The sequence below is a fragment of the Branchiostoma floridae genome, chromosome 3 (assembly GCF_000003815.2).
Source record: "Branchiostoma floridae strain S238N-H82 chromosome 3, Bfl_VNyyK, whole genome shotgun sequence".
NCBI lineage: Eukaryota > Metazoa > Chordata > Leptocardii > Amphioxiformes > Branchiostomatidae > Branchiostoma > Branchiostoma floridae.
In genome coordinates, this window is record NC_049981.1 from 10,213,030 (window position 1) to 10,225,553 (window position 12,524).

Consider the following 12,524-nt stretch of genomic DNA (forward strand, 5'->3'; position numbering starts at 1 on the left):
AAGCTGTCCTCTATCTATGAGAGTTTGTCCATACTCTATTCGTCACAAATCTATAGATGCCAATTTTTAGACTTGCTCATCTTCAACTACCATTACTTTTCCATCTTTAACCCTAAACATCATTAAGTTCAGGACTGAAAGATCATTTTATAGGAGGGTCTGTTTTCTGTCCCCTTGCAGCACAACTTGAAGTTGTGAAAGCCAAGTGCGATGGAGCAAGGATCCAAGTGGCTCAAACGTCTCTGACTCTGAATGCCGGGGCCTCGGAAGGACTCCACCCACCAGCCCCAACCGGTGCACCAAGTAAGGCGTCTTCGGTCGATTCTTAAAGATTTGTTAAGGCGGATAAAAACCTGCCTTCATTGTCAGTCTTTGACTCAAATAGCGTATGTATTGATGCTCAGAAAAAATACCAGCTTCCTACATGCTGTAGTTAGGTTGCAGGGAAGATGGCATCAGTTTGCATGTACATTCCAATATGAAGATGCTATTTAACGTTGGAAAACAGATAATGCTGTATCCTAGGAATTCTGAAGCATCCATTTTAGATATAAAGGGGCATTTTTCCTTACTTCATGGTTGCTTTGAGTTCGGCTACAGTTTTAGTTTGCTTTTCTGAATTATATTTCAATACCAGTTATGTAGGACGTCTTCTGGGTGTGAGTGATATATGGAAATATGACATAAGTGACAGAACTTCTTGTCTTCGTTAGATGTCAATATCGCTCAAGGGCAGCTTGCGTTCCAAACAAGCAGCTACGCGTGGTATTCGGGAGCCGACCGTGCTGTAGACGGGAACACCAATGGGCAATGGTCCGCTAGATCGTGCACACACACACACGGACAGGCTAACCCCGCGTGGTGGGTGGATCTTGGACACCCGCACATAGTAAACAGGTAGGTTTTCATGAAAAGAAATATGAACTGCCACTTCGACCACGGCCCCTCTAGAAATTAAAAAAAAAACTGTTACAGTAAGCTACCGGTTTGGAAATGCGACTGAGGAATACCTTCCGATCGCACCACCCTTCGTTAGACAGATACCAACCCTTTTCTCCGGACAACCCCGTTTAACTAATCATTTTTTAAATTCAAAATTTGAAGCAAAGGAGAGCAAAGATAAAATCGTTTTGGCGACACCTCAGGGGTGGAGCCCTTAGTATAATACTGCGTCTCTAAGAAATTCGTTTTTTTTTTTCAACGGGCCGGTCTTTGCATATAGCAGGAAGAAACTCCAATCTATGGAGTATGGAATAGCTGGTAGTTTGTACAAACTATATTGCAGCTGTATTTCAAATAAGCTTTTTACGGTTCTAATTTCGTATGGTGTGTTGAGATTCACAATTTCTAAGGACTCGTTGCTTTGTCATCACCATCTGCAGGGTTGTCATTTACAACCGCTGGGACTGCTGCAGGGAGCGACTCAACCCCTTCAACATCCACATCGGGGATTCCGCCGAGGTTGCCGCGAACCCCAAGTGTGGCGGCGATCATCGGATCGGCCTTAGCGAACGGTTCACTTCCGTCTTGTGCCAAGGGATGACGGGACGGTACGTCGGTGTTCGTCTGCCTGGTTCTGGCAGCCGAATTCTCAGCATGGCAGAGGTCCAAGTCTTCTCCAATGAAGGTACATGTAGGCCACTGAAATGTTCGATATCATGATGGTAGTTGCTTGCTATTGTACCTACGGCAACTAGCCTGTCATTCACCTATTCACTTATTTGACCGTGCGCTTCTCTGCAGAATATTCAAGCAACACTACGAGCTAGTCGGAAATAGCATATATGTAAAATGATGAAAGGCCCCTAAAAGTATGTGTGGATAGTCAGCATTACCTTGAATGGATTTTAAAGTTACTTAGTATGTGAGTAGGTCTTGATAAGATACTGAAATTCGGAAAGATCACATTTTGCGGCCCCTGGCAGCTTGTCATGGTATTGCAGTGGGACTTCCGTTTTTACATCTCGACTTCTGGGCATGCTATGATCGTCATTTTAAGTGGTAGATAACTCTTGAGGCAGAGAGTACGTTGTATTTTAAGATCTTGAAACAGAATAGCTCAAGAAATGGTTAACATGAGTTAGCTGCTTGATGTGGATCCAGCTAGACATCTGGGGCTGTTGGGATCGTGAAGTTGTAGTCTCCTGACATTTTTTTTTCTGTGTGCAGCAAGTTGGCCACGAGGAGGGTCAGCAACACCATTGTTGAATAGAAATGCTCCTTCCTGTTTCAGTTTCAGAAGATTCCCGGTGCCTGTCTGGCTCCCTTTGGCCGGCTATACTCCTTGGCCAGCTTTGATACTATCTTATGGCATCTGCCAGGAGATTAACAAGTTATGGTATGATACTGAGCTGCTGACGTTCTTTCTTCGACCAGAATTCTGCCAGGCGGGGAACGGGGCGTCCTACCGAGGAACAGCCACTAGGACCCGATCAGGGAGGACGTGTCAGCGCTGGGACAGTCAGACACCGCATGGACACGACAGGACACCCCGTAACTATCCTGCAGGTGGACTGGTGAACAACTACTGCCGGAATCCGGACAACTGGTACGCACTTTGGTGCTACACGACGGATCCCAACTCGAGATGGGAGTATTGTGACGTGCCATCTTGTTAAGGTAAGGCCTGAAGCTGTAAGCTTACATGCTGGCTAATGTCTACTATTTAAATGATTGTCTTTCATCTACATGTATTGCTACGCTATGCTTCCCTGTTTTGTGACACTGTTGGGAGTAACATCGCTAGATTTTGACTATTTATAAGGGTATTTAACATAACAATGTCTTCTCTACATGAAGTGTCTAAAAGCTGATTGTTGTTATTTAGACTGACGCAGTGGTTGAGCACCCTTCTGGATGGATACATCTGGGTCCTCGTGGTTTGCTTCAAAGTGTCCATGAACAGTCGTTCAGCTATGCTTTGCTGTGATCATCATATACCGAAACATCGTAGTTGGACGAATATTTCATTGTTAACTCAGTCCAAGACTATGGCACTAGACACTAGACAAGTGTGGTTTTAGTAAAAATGACCGCGGCGTGGTACATCGCTAAAAATTGACAATTTCACTTATGGCTTGCATATCGGTGCCACAGGCACCTTTAACAATGATCCAACTAGTTTTATTTCTGCAACTACAGTCATGTGTACCATTCTAGTGTCACTTGTACAAGTACAACCAAGGCTACACTACCGATATCAGCACTTTCTCATCATGTTGACCATCCCCGGAGGCGCTAATATCATCTATGATATTCAGCTGTTATGGCTTAATGCCTGTTCGTGTGTTGATGTAGATTTATACAAAGAAGGAATTAATTTGGAAGGATATTCCACTTTCTAATAGACAATTTGACGTTCGTTTGTTGTTTGTATTGTTACTCTAAGCTTAAATTGTTCTCATCAAAGAATCACAACTCTTTTACTTCTATTCCTGACAACCCACATTTCTAATATAAGAAATTGTGGTGCAATTATGCATTAGCTTCAATTTGTTCGTCAATGATATCATCATCATCTCGTAGTGAACGACCACTCCTTGCACCAGTATTCAGTATTTATAGTTGCTGAATACTAAGAAGTTGGAAGTAAACTGTTGACGTGACACCAGCACATTTTGTTTTTCGCATTTTCGTGGTGTATATCAAGACGTCGTGTTTGTGCACCAGTACCTCTTAATGTTACTGAGTAGGAATAAACTTAATACATTTTGATCAATTGCTTTCCCGTTTTGTTTTGTTTTTGCTAACATATATTAGGAAGTTAGTGTTACGTGGCTTCCAACCTCCTTGCTTTCCAAACTATTAAAGTCCAACTTGGTAACATGTTTCATATAGGACAGCTCTATTCAATGACGTGTCCCTCTTTGCACCGCATCTGAATGAATTTGCTGCGTTCCATGCTAGTGCGAAGACAACCCTATACATGTCATTCTTGGCACAAAAAGGAATGGGGGTGAATGAATAGATAAATAGAATTAACAGCCAACTTCTGTGAACTTCAATTAGAAAAAGATCGTATTTCTGTTAGGTTGACAACTTGGCCAACTCGAAGATAAACTAATTTGGGGAAACACACAAACCCCTAATTGCATGTAGATGAGTACAGTGTCAAGTGTCCTTGCTGAATAATGTCTGTGCCTCTGGGTTCTGCTGTTGGTAGGACGCTTTCTAGGCTAAACTAGCATACATACATTGGGTACCTACTGTCTGGTAAAATACACCAGATATTATTATAAAATATACCAAAATATCAATTCTCTGCTTTACCTTTAACATTCATCAGCCATGGTCAGACAACTGTAATGGCAGGGGTATTTGGCACTTTTGTGTGTGTGTGTCTCTTTATATTTAGTTTGCGGATATGGTATGGAAAGACGACTGTCAATGTCGACTTCGGGCCCCTGTTGTGTGATTTTTGTGTCTCGTGTCCTACACATGCAATGGTCTTGGCTTTTGATGCCAGATAGATTTTGATACACGGGACAAATGTTTGGGTCACCTGGCAACTTGCTTTAGAACTGCCGCGGGGCATTATTTGTAGAGTGCAGAGCAGTTTTTTCTCGGCCATTTCTGTCGTCATTTCAAACGTCACCCGAGTTACAAATTACTGCCTTTTCTATCGAACTATGCAAACAGTTTACACAAAGTGGGTTTCTAATTAGTGAACCTGAAAGGAATACATAATCTAGTTTTTAAATGTTAGTACTGACCTTTCTTCTTCACTTGTCTCCACTTATCTGGACTTCGGTTCGGGAGCACGGTTCTAGTATATATCGTCGCACCGTAGAAAGTGTGTTCAGACCTGAATGGTTCGTACACTACGTCAGTCGGTTCAGGATGGGTCACAAGAACCGTATCCAAAACACCCTGTTGCTGGTGGTTCACCTCCTGTTGTTGGGGAGGGAAGGTTCCGCCCTGACAGTGCAACAAGCTGCAGAACTCAAGAGTAAGTACATCAGTTATCGTTTTGTCTTGTGTAACTTTCAATGTAAGACTTCATTTCAAGCCAGTGCTATGAGTACTATTTACAAATGATAGGCATCCTCTAGCTGACGCAAAATAAAAGATGTACGCCAGACACCATCTACAACCATAGATCATAACGTCCCCACCTTTATCCATTGTTAAGTTGAGTAAATACGGTATAAAGGAAGCCGAGGTCCGTTTTCTGTCACGCTTCAGCAACACTTGTGAAAAAAGAAGACGGGCGCCATTTTGTAGTGTTGATCATCATGTGAAAGGCGTGTGAAATAGACGCTTTCGCAGAATACTAGCAGCGATGGCTTTTACTTTTGCGGGAGCGTCGATTCGCCATTTTCAACACAGGCTAAGGTTCTTTAATGCCTGAAGATTGAGTTTCGCACTGGCTTAGCCCATGTTAAAAATCGCGAAACGACGCTTCCGCAAAAAAGCCAAAGCTACCTGAAGCCTGCGAAAGCTAGAGGCTAGAACCGAACCATCTTTAGGAAAGGCTGCCATTCCTTTTGAAGATCAAAATACCATATCAAAGGAGTTCCAAAAGTTCTATTTTCTGCGACACTACAGCAACACTTGAAGATGTGAAAGCAAAGTGTGATGCGGCAAGGGCCCGAGTGATTCAAACTTCCCTGGCTCTGAACACCGCGGCACAGGCCGAGATTGTCCAAACACCGGTACCGATACCAACCGGACAACCCGGTAAGGCATCCTTTTTATCATCCTTTCTAAAGACGGTTTGAATACTGCATTTCTTTCTTGGTGTTATGTTTTGTCAATTTTGAACACATTTTAGACAAATACCGTAGGCATTCGTTTTCGGAAAAAATACTAGCTCCAAGCGTTTTGCACAGTTGACTATGTAATGGTTACTAGTACTACACAAAGGAAAATAAGTGACGCTGTGGTGTTACCTTTAGCTTTGTTCCCACATATTCGTTGAATGTTGCATCTATACTCGCCTAGATGAAATGGCAATATCTTATACTTCATGATAATATTTAAGTTCGTCGACATATAACATCCATTATCATGATACCGGACGTTTACGACGATTTCTCTAGCCATACTGATTTGACAAATTGTCAACGCATCATTTTCTCCAGTTACATGTTGCTGTTATAGCTTACCCTTGCCACTTCTTCTGTGTAACTTTTCTGCCACTCTTGTCCTGCTAAAAGCGTAATATTGTAATTGTTACACGCCGCGGAATTACACGGCGAACGGGCGCGTGGTTGGGAGGGGGTAAAAATACCGGCCGGAAGAAACACGGCACAATTACTGCCGCTATGTACCTTTATACATCCTCTAATGTTCCTTCCTTTTCTGTTAGTAAATGCATAAAACATAAACCTGCATGAGCATGCAAAATGTCATGAGAAAACGGGCGTGTACTGTCAAGAATTTTCATTTAACTTCTGTCCGTCACAACCGCTATGACGTAACACTTCACTGCTAGCGTAGATATTATTAAAAATGGCGGGAAAATGGCTGCGTACGTTCAATTTTGCCCATTCAGTCGTAGATCCTGGCTATTATGCAACGGTTCTTCACACTTTTACATGAGTTGTAGGTCACCAACAGAAATTCAAGATTGTTGTTGAATCATATTCGTCTTGTGCCATGAGCATGTGTAATTATGATCTACAAATCTGGCAATGAATGTGACAGTGTGTTCGTCCCACGACGAGCTGCCTACCCCGAAAAAGATACTGAAAACTTTTGGCCTTGTTGTCTTCGAATACATTGTTATCGATGCTTTGTAAATGATGTATTGGGCACCTAGATGTCTGAAGTGTGCACACCTCAGAAATAACTATTGTTGCATGTGTAGATCTCTTTAAATTCCATTATTTTTGATCGGCCGGTATAAGTCTTACGGCCGGTATTATGCCAATGCATGTTACTCGATGCAAGGGTTACTGCAAACAAGCGGACAGCGCATAATAAATTAGTTGTGTGATTTTCTCAATTCAGTAACACTACTTTAAAACATTTCAGTGTGAGTTAAGGACATGTGAATACGGCGCCGTTTGTGACAATATTTTGTCTTTCTAGATGTTAATCTCGCTCAAGGGAAGCCGGCGTTCCAATCAAGTAACTTTGTGCCGTCGACCGTCGCCGGCCTTGCCGTAGACGGAAACACCAATGGCCGCTGGAACGCTCGTTCCTGTGCCTGTACTACGTCACAGCCTACTCCCGAGTGGTGGGTGGATCTTGGACAAACGTACATAATCAACAGGTAAGTTTTAACGAAGAGAAATACTGTTCCAACTATTCTACTTTAACTAAGGCCACGTTGATTTGATTATGTAGATGACATCCTCTGTGAACTCAACTCGATGCAAGCGTGCGAATAAAGAAAAGTTGGGCCAAAAAAAGGTAGCCTCTATGAAATCTTAGTGGTCAGGGAGGTTCAACAAATGACCAAGCACGCAGAGTATGAAATAACGAACGACAGATTCTTTATTGTGTTATTTCACATCCTTTCTTGACCTTGGAATTATTGTTTGACTTATATATATATATAATAAGATTCGTAAAGGTATATCCCCTATTCTTCTGCTGGAAGACTAATTCAAAGATAAACTGGTCATTTAGGACGGTGTGATTATCAAGTGTTGACCTCCTTACTTAAACCAAAGGAAATATGGGTAAGGTTAATACAAAAAGGCTGATTATCCATCTTCACGTCTATCTTGTCCCCCCCCAACGACCAGGAGGTCAAGGGACTTGGTAGGTAGGTAATACAAGGAGGTTAAAGTTGGTTAATATCATTATTGCTATTTATAGCTAAGGTCGTTCGTATGGTGAATTAAAATACCCAATATCGCTTGAAGACTCATTGGTTGTCATTGCCATCGACAGAGTGGTCATTTACAACCGCTGGGACTGCTGCAGGGAACGACTCAACCCTTTCAACATCCACATCGGGGATTCCGAACAGGTTACCTCCAACCCCAAGTGTGGCGGTGACCACCGAATCGCCCTTACAGAGCCGTCCATGTCCGTTTCCTGTCCCGCGATGACTGGACGGTACGTCGGTGTCCGCCTTCCCCGTACCGTACACCTGACAATATGTGAGGTTCAAGTCTTTTCAAATGGAGGTATGTCTCTGACATATTCGATATTTATATATTTGCTCGAGATGATACCTACATGTAGCCCAGTATCCATCCTATCCCCTACGGCTTAGGTCTCAATTGCACCGATGCCCGTCAGGGATGTAGCCCCGGCCGGGCTCCGGAGCCACAGATTTGCCCAGGTGGGCTACCGGGTACTGTGCGGGACCCCTCGGGATGCCCCACGGATAGGTCCCGGCGTCTATTTGTTACCGGGTCCAGGAATTATTTTAAGTCCAACTGAAAATAACCTGGGGGTCCGGTCATACTCAAATATATCTAGGGAGCCGCAAGGTTTCCCACGCTGCCACATAAGGGTCCCGCCCGAAAGTGCCAACAAATAGCCCGTGAACTGTCCGGCAGGGCCACTTTTTAGTATAAGCCATACTTTGTACCTTGTACAATTGTTGTGCAATGAAGTTATTATTATAAGCGAGGTCCGGTCGATTGCCGCAGAATCGTCGTCCGATCGATCTTCGCCAAATGTGACAGGAGATAGCCTACTTGAAAACCCTACGGCATTATTGAATTGTAGTTTAGATAAAGTAGAAGATGAAGCACATTTTTACTGTGGATTGTCCTTTGTATGATAGCGAAAGGAGCATTCTATTTGACCATGTGTTAAATAAATATCCCCACTTCAGATACTTGAATAGTAAAAAGAAATTTATATTCCTGACAGCTTTTGATAAACCAACTCTAACCAACCATACAGCAAGCTACATTTATGCAATTACCAAGAAGCGAGAGGAAGTCGAATGTCCTAGAATAGATTAGACGCATATCTGCATATATAGTGTAGATTGTCTTCGTTGTTACATATATATGATTGTTACCACGTGACCTGTACTTAGTCCAGTGGGGCAAAAATGTGCAATAAATGTCTTCATTCATTAAAAATGGTGCAACGACCTACGACAAATGTAACCGCACCCTTACCAAATACCTCTGGTTTCAGAGGCCCCATCTCCTTGGTCAGCATCCTCCTACCATGATTCACATCTCACACCTGATCGCGCTGATATCAACACTCGCGAGGGTGACAGTGGTGGCGCATGGGCAGCAGTAACCAACAACCTGCACCAATGGCTGATGAGGGACCTGGGCGAGGTGAAGGCCGTGACAGGCATCATCACCAAAGGCAGGGACTACAGTCCTGATTCGATACAGCCACATAACCAATTCGTCACCTCATACGCCATATCATACGGCATCGAAAACGGTGATGAGCAGTTCTACACAGATGAGAATGACCAGACTGTTGTAAGTATAATCTTCTACATCTATCTAAGATACACTATTACCTCATTTCTTCTTTATAAAATATATATTGAAATATGGAAATTATTAGCAAATTATCAGGGAAGCCCAACTTTCGTTAGTGTCACCGACGAAAGATAGTGGATACTACCTACATGTATCTGAAATGTCTGACCCTTTCCAAAATCATATCTATGGCCAGTTGATTGAGTACCTGCTTTTTGGTGTATCTTATTACATTTGTACCTGCATGTCTAACCTTCCTTGACAAAGCTCATCTGTGTTGTTAGTAATCATAGTATAATGTCAAAATTTCTTTATACACAAAGGTTTTCAACGGCTGCTGTCGCCCTCTTCTGGATCAATCACACACTCACTGATGAAAATTCATACTCATCATCATTGATTCTGAAGAAGGCAACAGTGGTCGTTGAAAACTTGATCCGTGTATACCTTTGTGTTGGAAAAAAATTTAACATTGTACTACGAAATTGTCAGCGCTTTAGGCAATGAAATCCTAACACTCTCGCGCTCTAATGTTCCAAACAGTCTATGGTAAGGTTTGTAAACTTTTCTTGCAGGTTTTCACAGGGAACTCTGACCGTGACACGGCGGTCCGTAACGACTTTAGGGACTACAGCGGTCCTGACGTTCTGATGGCGCGCTTCGTCAAAATCCACCCCCGAACCTGGAATCATTGGATCTGTATGCGGGCGGAGATCGTAACATCTGGTAAGCGACAAATCGTACTTCTATCTATTAAGTCATTTCTTTATTGTTTTTCATAGACTCATCCCAAACTCATCTCAAAATCCATTATCCCTCTATTGCTTCTCATCAAATGAAAAAATAGAAAAAGATAACATAGTGACCAAAGTAAATCACTGTTCCTACATTGTATGTATTGCTTTGTTATACAGGACGTTCAATTACGCTTTCAATAACATGTTGTTGTTTTTCTTTACACTCAGGCTGATTTGAACAGCAACGCCTTTATCCCATTGGACAGAAAGTACGTTTGAACAGAATTGTTTATCCCTGCATGGCACCATGCATACCTGACTTTTGTTTACTGCGAACCCTTCTAAGAACTCTTTCTATGCACTTCGATAACGCAAAAAGACAGAAATACGTGAGGGTGGGTCTAGCAATGATGCCTTTCGACAGTTGACTACGTCAGGTCTTTTTTTTGCAATTCTTTGGTTTTGTTTTGACAGTTCAAAATCGAATTGATGTGTTTGTCTTGGCGTGGGTTTACTCCCTAGGAGTGCTGTGTAGGTGTTGTTTTCATATTTTGTGGTTTTGCACGTGACTGTATTTTACAAAAATAGGCCTCACCTTGTAGCAGATTGTACTTCTGAAATATTATACATCAGATTGGATGGCATTTACGTAACGTTGCCATAACAATACAATTGTAACCTGTATTCCTTTTGCTATAATATTCCCTGATATACATCGAATTTGGGTCAAATTGACAAGATGCATGTATTGTATGTGTTTTGATTTTTTTCCGAACTGAAATGGTACAACATACTGATGCAAACATCGAAAATACTTTGAATTGACGAAATATAATTCTTTGGTAACTGCACTCAAGATCTTTGCAAAATTCATTTACAATACTTAAGTCTTGGTGAATGTGTGACCATATTTATATAAGTCTTAAACTTGAGGACTTTTGGGGTATTTGTATTGCCTAAAGTTATGAATTCAGGCAGTCTTACAATTTGTGAATTGATGTACCGATATCTGTTAATAAATTTATATCAATTTATATTAATCATATCAAGTATATGGCTGGTTATTCAATTAAATGAAATAATGAAAAACAGTGTCTTGCACAATTGGTATAGGACACTTACGTGTTATACATTGATGAAAAATGTGACTTGTGACCTGGGGTATTAGAGGTATGGGTATCAGATGTTAAGGCACCACACTCCCTAGAGCAAAGGGCTTGTGAGTGTAAATGAGTATTAGCCTTATTCCTCACATTCTTTTGGATATAGAATCCTAAATGTAGTCAACCTTGTAACCCATAGTAATCAAAGAACAACGTCAAATAAAGTAATTGAGATTCGGTTTGGCATTGCCTCTAACATCTAGCAACTTTATAGTTTATCTAGAGACTTTATAGTTTATACAGTTTGTTTCCTTCAACTAGCCCCTTAGAAATTCCCTGGCATGTGCTAATGAACTGGGCGGGCAACACCCTTAGCGCAGTAGAGATAGTGGCATGCTCACAATGGTATGGTTACTAGGCTATAGATGTGCCTCCTGGCGACATTTTTAAAACCATGCTTAACAGCACTAGCCTGGGTACCATCCTGATACAGTAGTAGTTCGCACCTAAATTCACTTCTGCTATCAATCTGGAGACCTTCACATTCAAACTGTTTGGTGCTAACAGCAGTTGATGAGCGAAATAAGGAATGGGTTTTAGAGCATTTCGTTCGATGACAACAGGCTTCCCACAAGCAGACGGAACGCCAGATCGAATGATCGCTTGAACTCATTCTATAATTCGCTCATATGATGTAGGGACCAATCAGCGCCTGCGTCCAAAATTTGGATGATTCCAGACATTAAGATTGTCCGCGTTCCAGCGGAAACACAGAGAAGCGACATATATAGTGTATAATAAATGTCAGAGCTAGAAGTGACTGTATATAGCATATGATGAATACCGGAGCAAACTACTTTCAGGATGGTACCCAGGCTAAAACAGCGCTACATGACAATCCAAGGTACGAGACAACCAGAGGAGTCCATGCTTTAGCAGGCCTCAAAAGCAGATGACTACGTTCAAATTCCTTCAATTTATTTCTCATCCATCATACAAAAATCTACAAGTGTACATGTAGGAATTTAAGAAGTACTAATCGTTAGAAAATCGTCTCATGCTGTTAGCTATGCTTCGTATATAAACTTATACAATATGGGGTTTAGGCACAGGTAGCTTTTACATCTTCTAAAACAATCAATAAAAATAATGCCCCAACAGTTTGCCAACATCTAGTAGAATTTTTGCGTTGTTTCAATGTTTTCTTACTACACAACTGCAACAGAAAGCATCACAGCAAATGGTAAAATCATAAAACTAAATTCATAGCTGCTATTAAAATGGACAAATCTTTTTATACAATGAGAAATATATAATGC

The 12,524-nt window shown here is 41.7% G+C and overlaps 2 protein-coding genes across 2 annotated transcripts; both read left to right on the forward strand.

Annotated features, from left to right (window-relative positions):
- Positions 1–449: 449 nt before the first annotated feature.
- LOC118411677 (fucolectin-like) lies at positions 450–3,235 on the forward strand. Its single transcript, XM_035814155.1, has 5 exons — positions 450–462; positions 714–897; positions 1,383–1,627; positions 2,377–2,619; positions 2,828–3,235. Exons 1-4 carry the CDS (start codon positions 450–452, stop codon positions 2,616–2,618), a joined length of 684 nt encoding a protein of 227 aa, XP_035670048.1. The 3' UTR covers position 2,619; positions 2,828–3,235.
- A 1,179-nt stretch (positions 3,236–4,414) lies between these two features.
- On the forward strand, positions 4,415–10,953 carry LOC118411485. Its single transcript, XM_035813772.1, has 7 exons — positions 4,415–4,948; positions 5,548–5,679; positions 7,036–7,219; positions 7,846–8,084; positions 9,058–9,362; positions 9,941–10,091; positions 10,331–10,953. The coding sequence occupies exons 1-7, from the start codon at positions 4,699–4,701 to the stop codon at positions 10,333–10,335; spliced, it is 1,266 nt and encodes a 421-aa protein (XP_035669665.1). The 5' UTR covers positions 4,415–4,698; the 3' UTR covers positions 10,336–10,953.
- Positions 10,954–12,524: the final 1,571 nt, after the last annotated feature.

Bases quoted from the DNA above. Each gene is read 5' to 3' on its own strand.
- LOC118411485 (XM_035813772.1), top strand. From the start codon at position 4,699: ATGTTAGTACTGACCTTTCTTCTTCACTTGTCTCCACTTATCTGGACT. The intron at 4,949-5,547 runs GTAAGTACATCA...GCGACACTACAG, and splicing joins ACAAGCTGCAGAACTCAAGA to CAACACTTGAAGATGTGAAA. The intron at 5,680-7,035 runs GTAAGGCATCCT...TTGTCTTTCTAG, and splicing joins GATACCAACCGGACAACCCG to ATGTTAATCTCGCTCAAGGG.
- LOC118411677 (XM_035814155.1), top strand. The intron at 898-1,382 runs GTAGGTTTTCAT...CACCATCTGCAG, and splicing joins CACCCGCACATAGTAAACAG to GGTTGTCATTTACAACCGCT. The intron at 1,628-2,376 runs GTACATGTAGGC...TTCTTCGACCAG, and splicing joins CCAAGTCTTCTCCAATGAAG to AATTCTGCCAGGCGGGGAAC.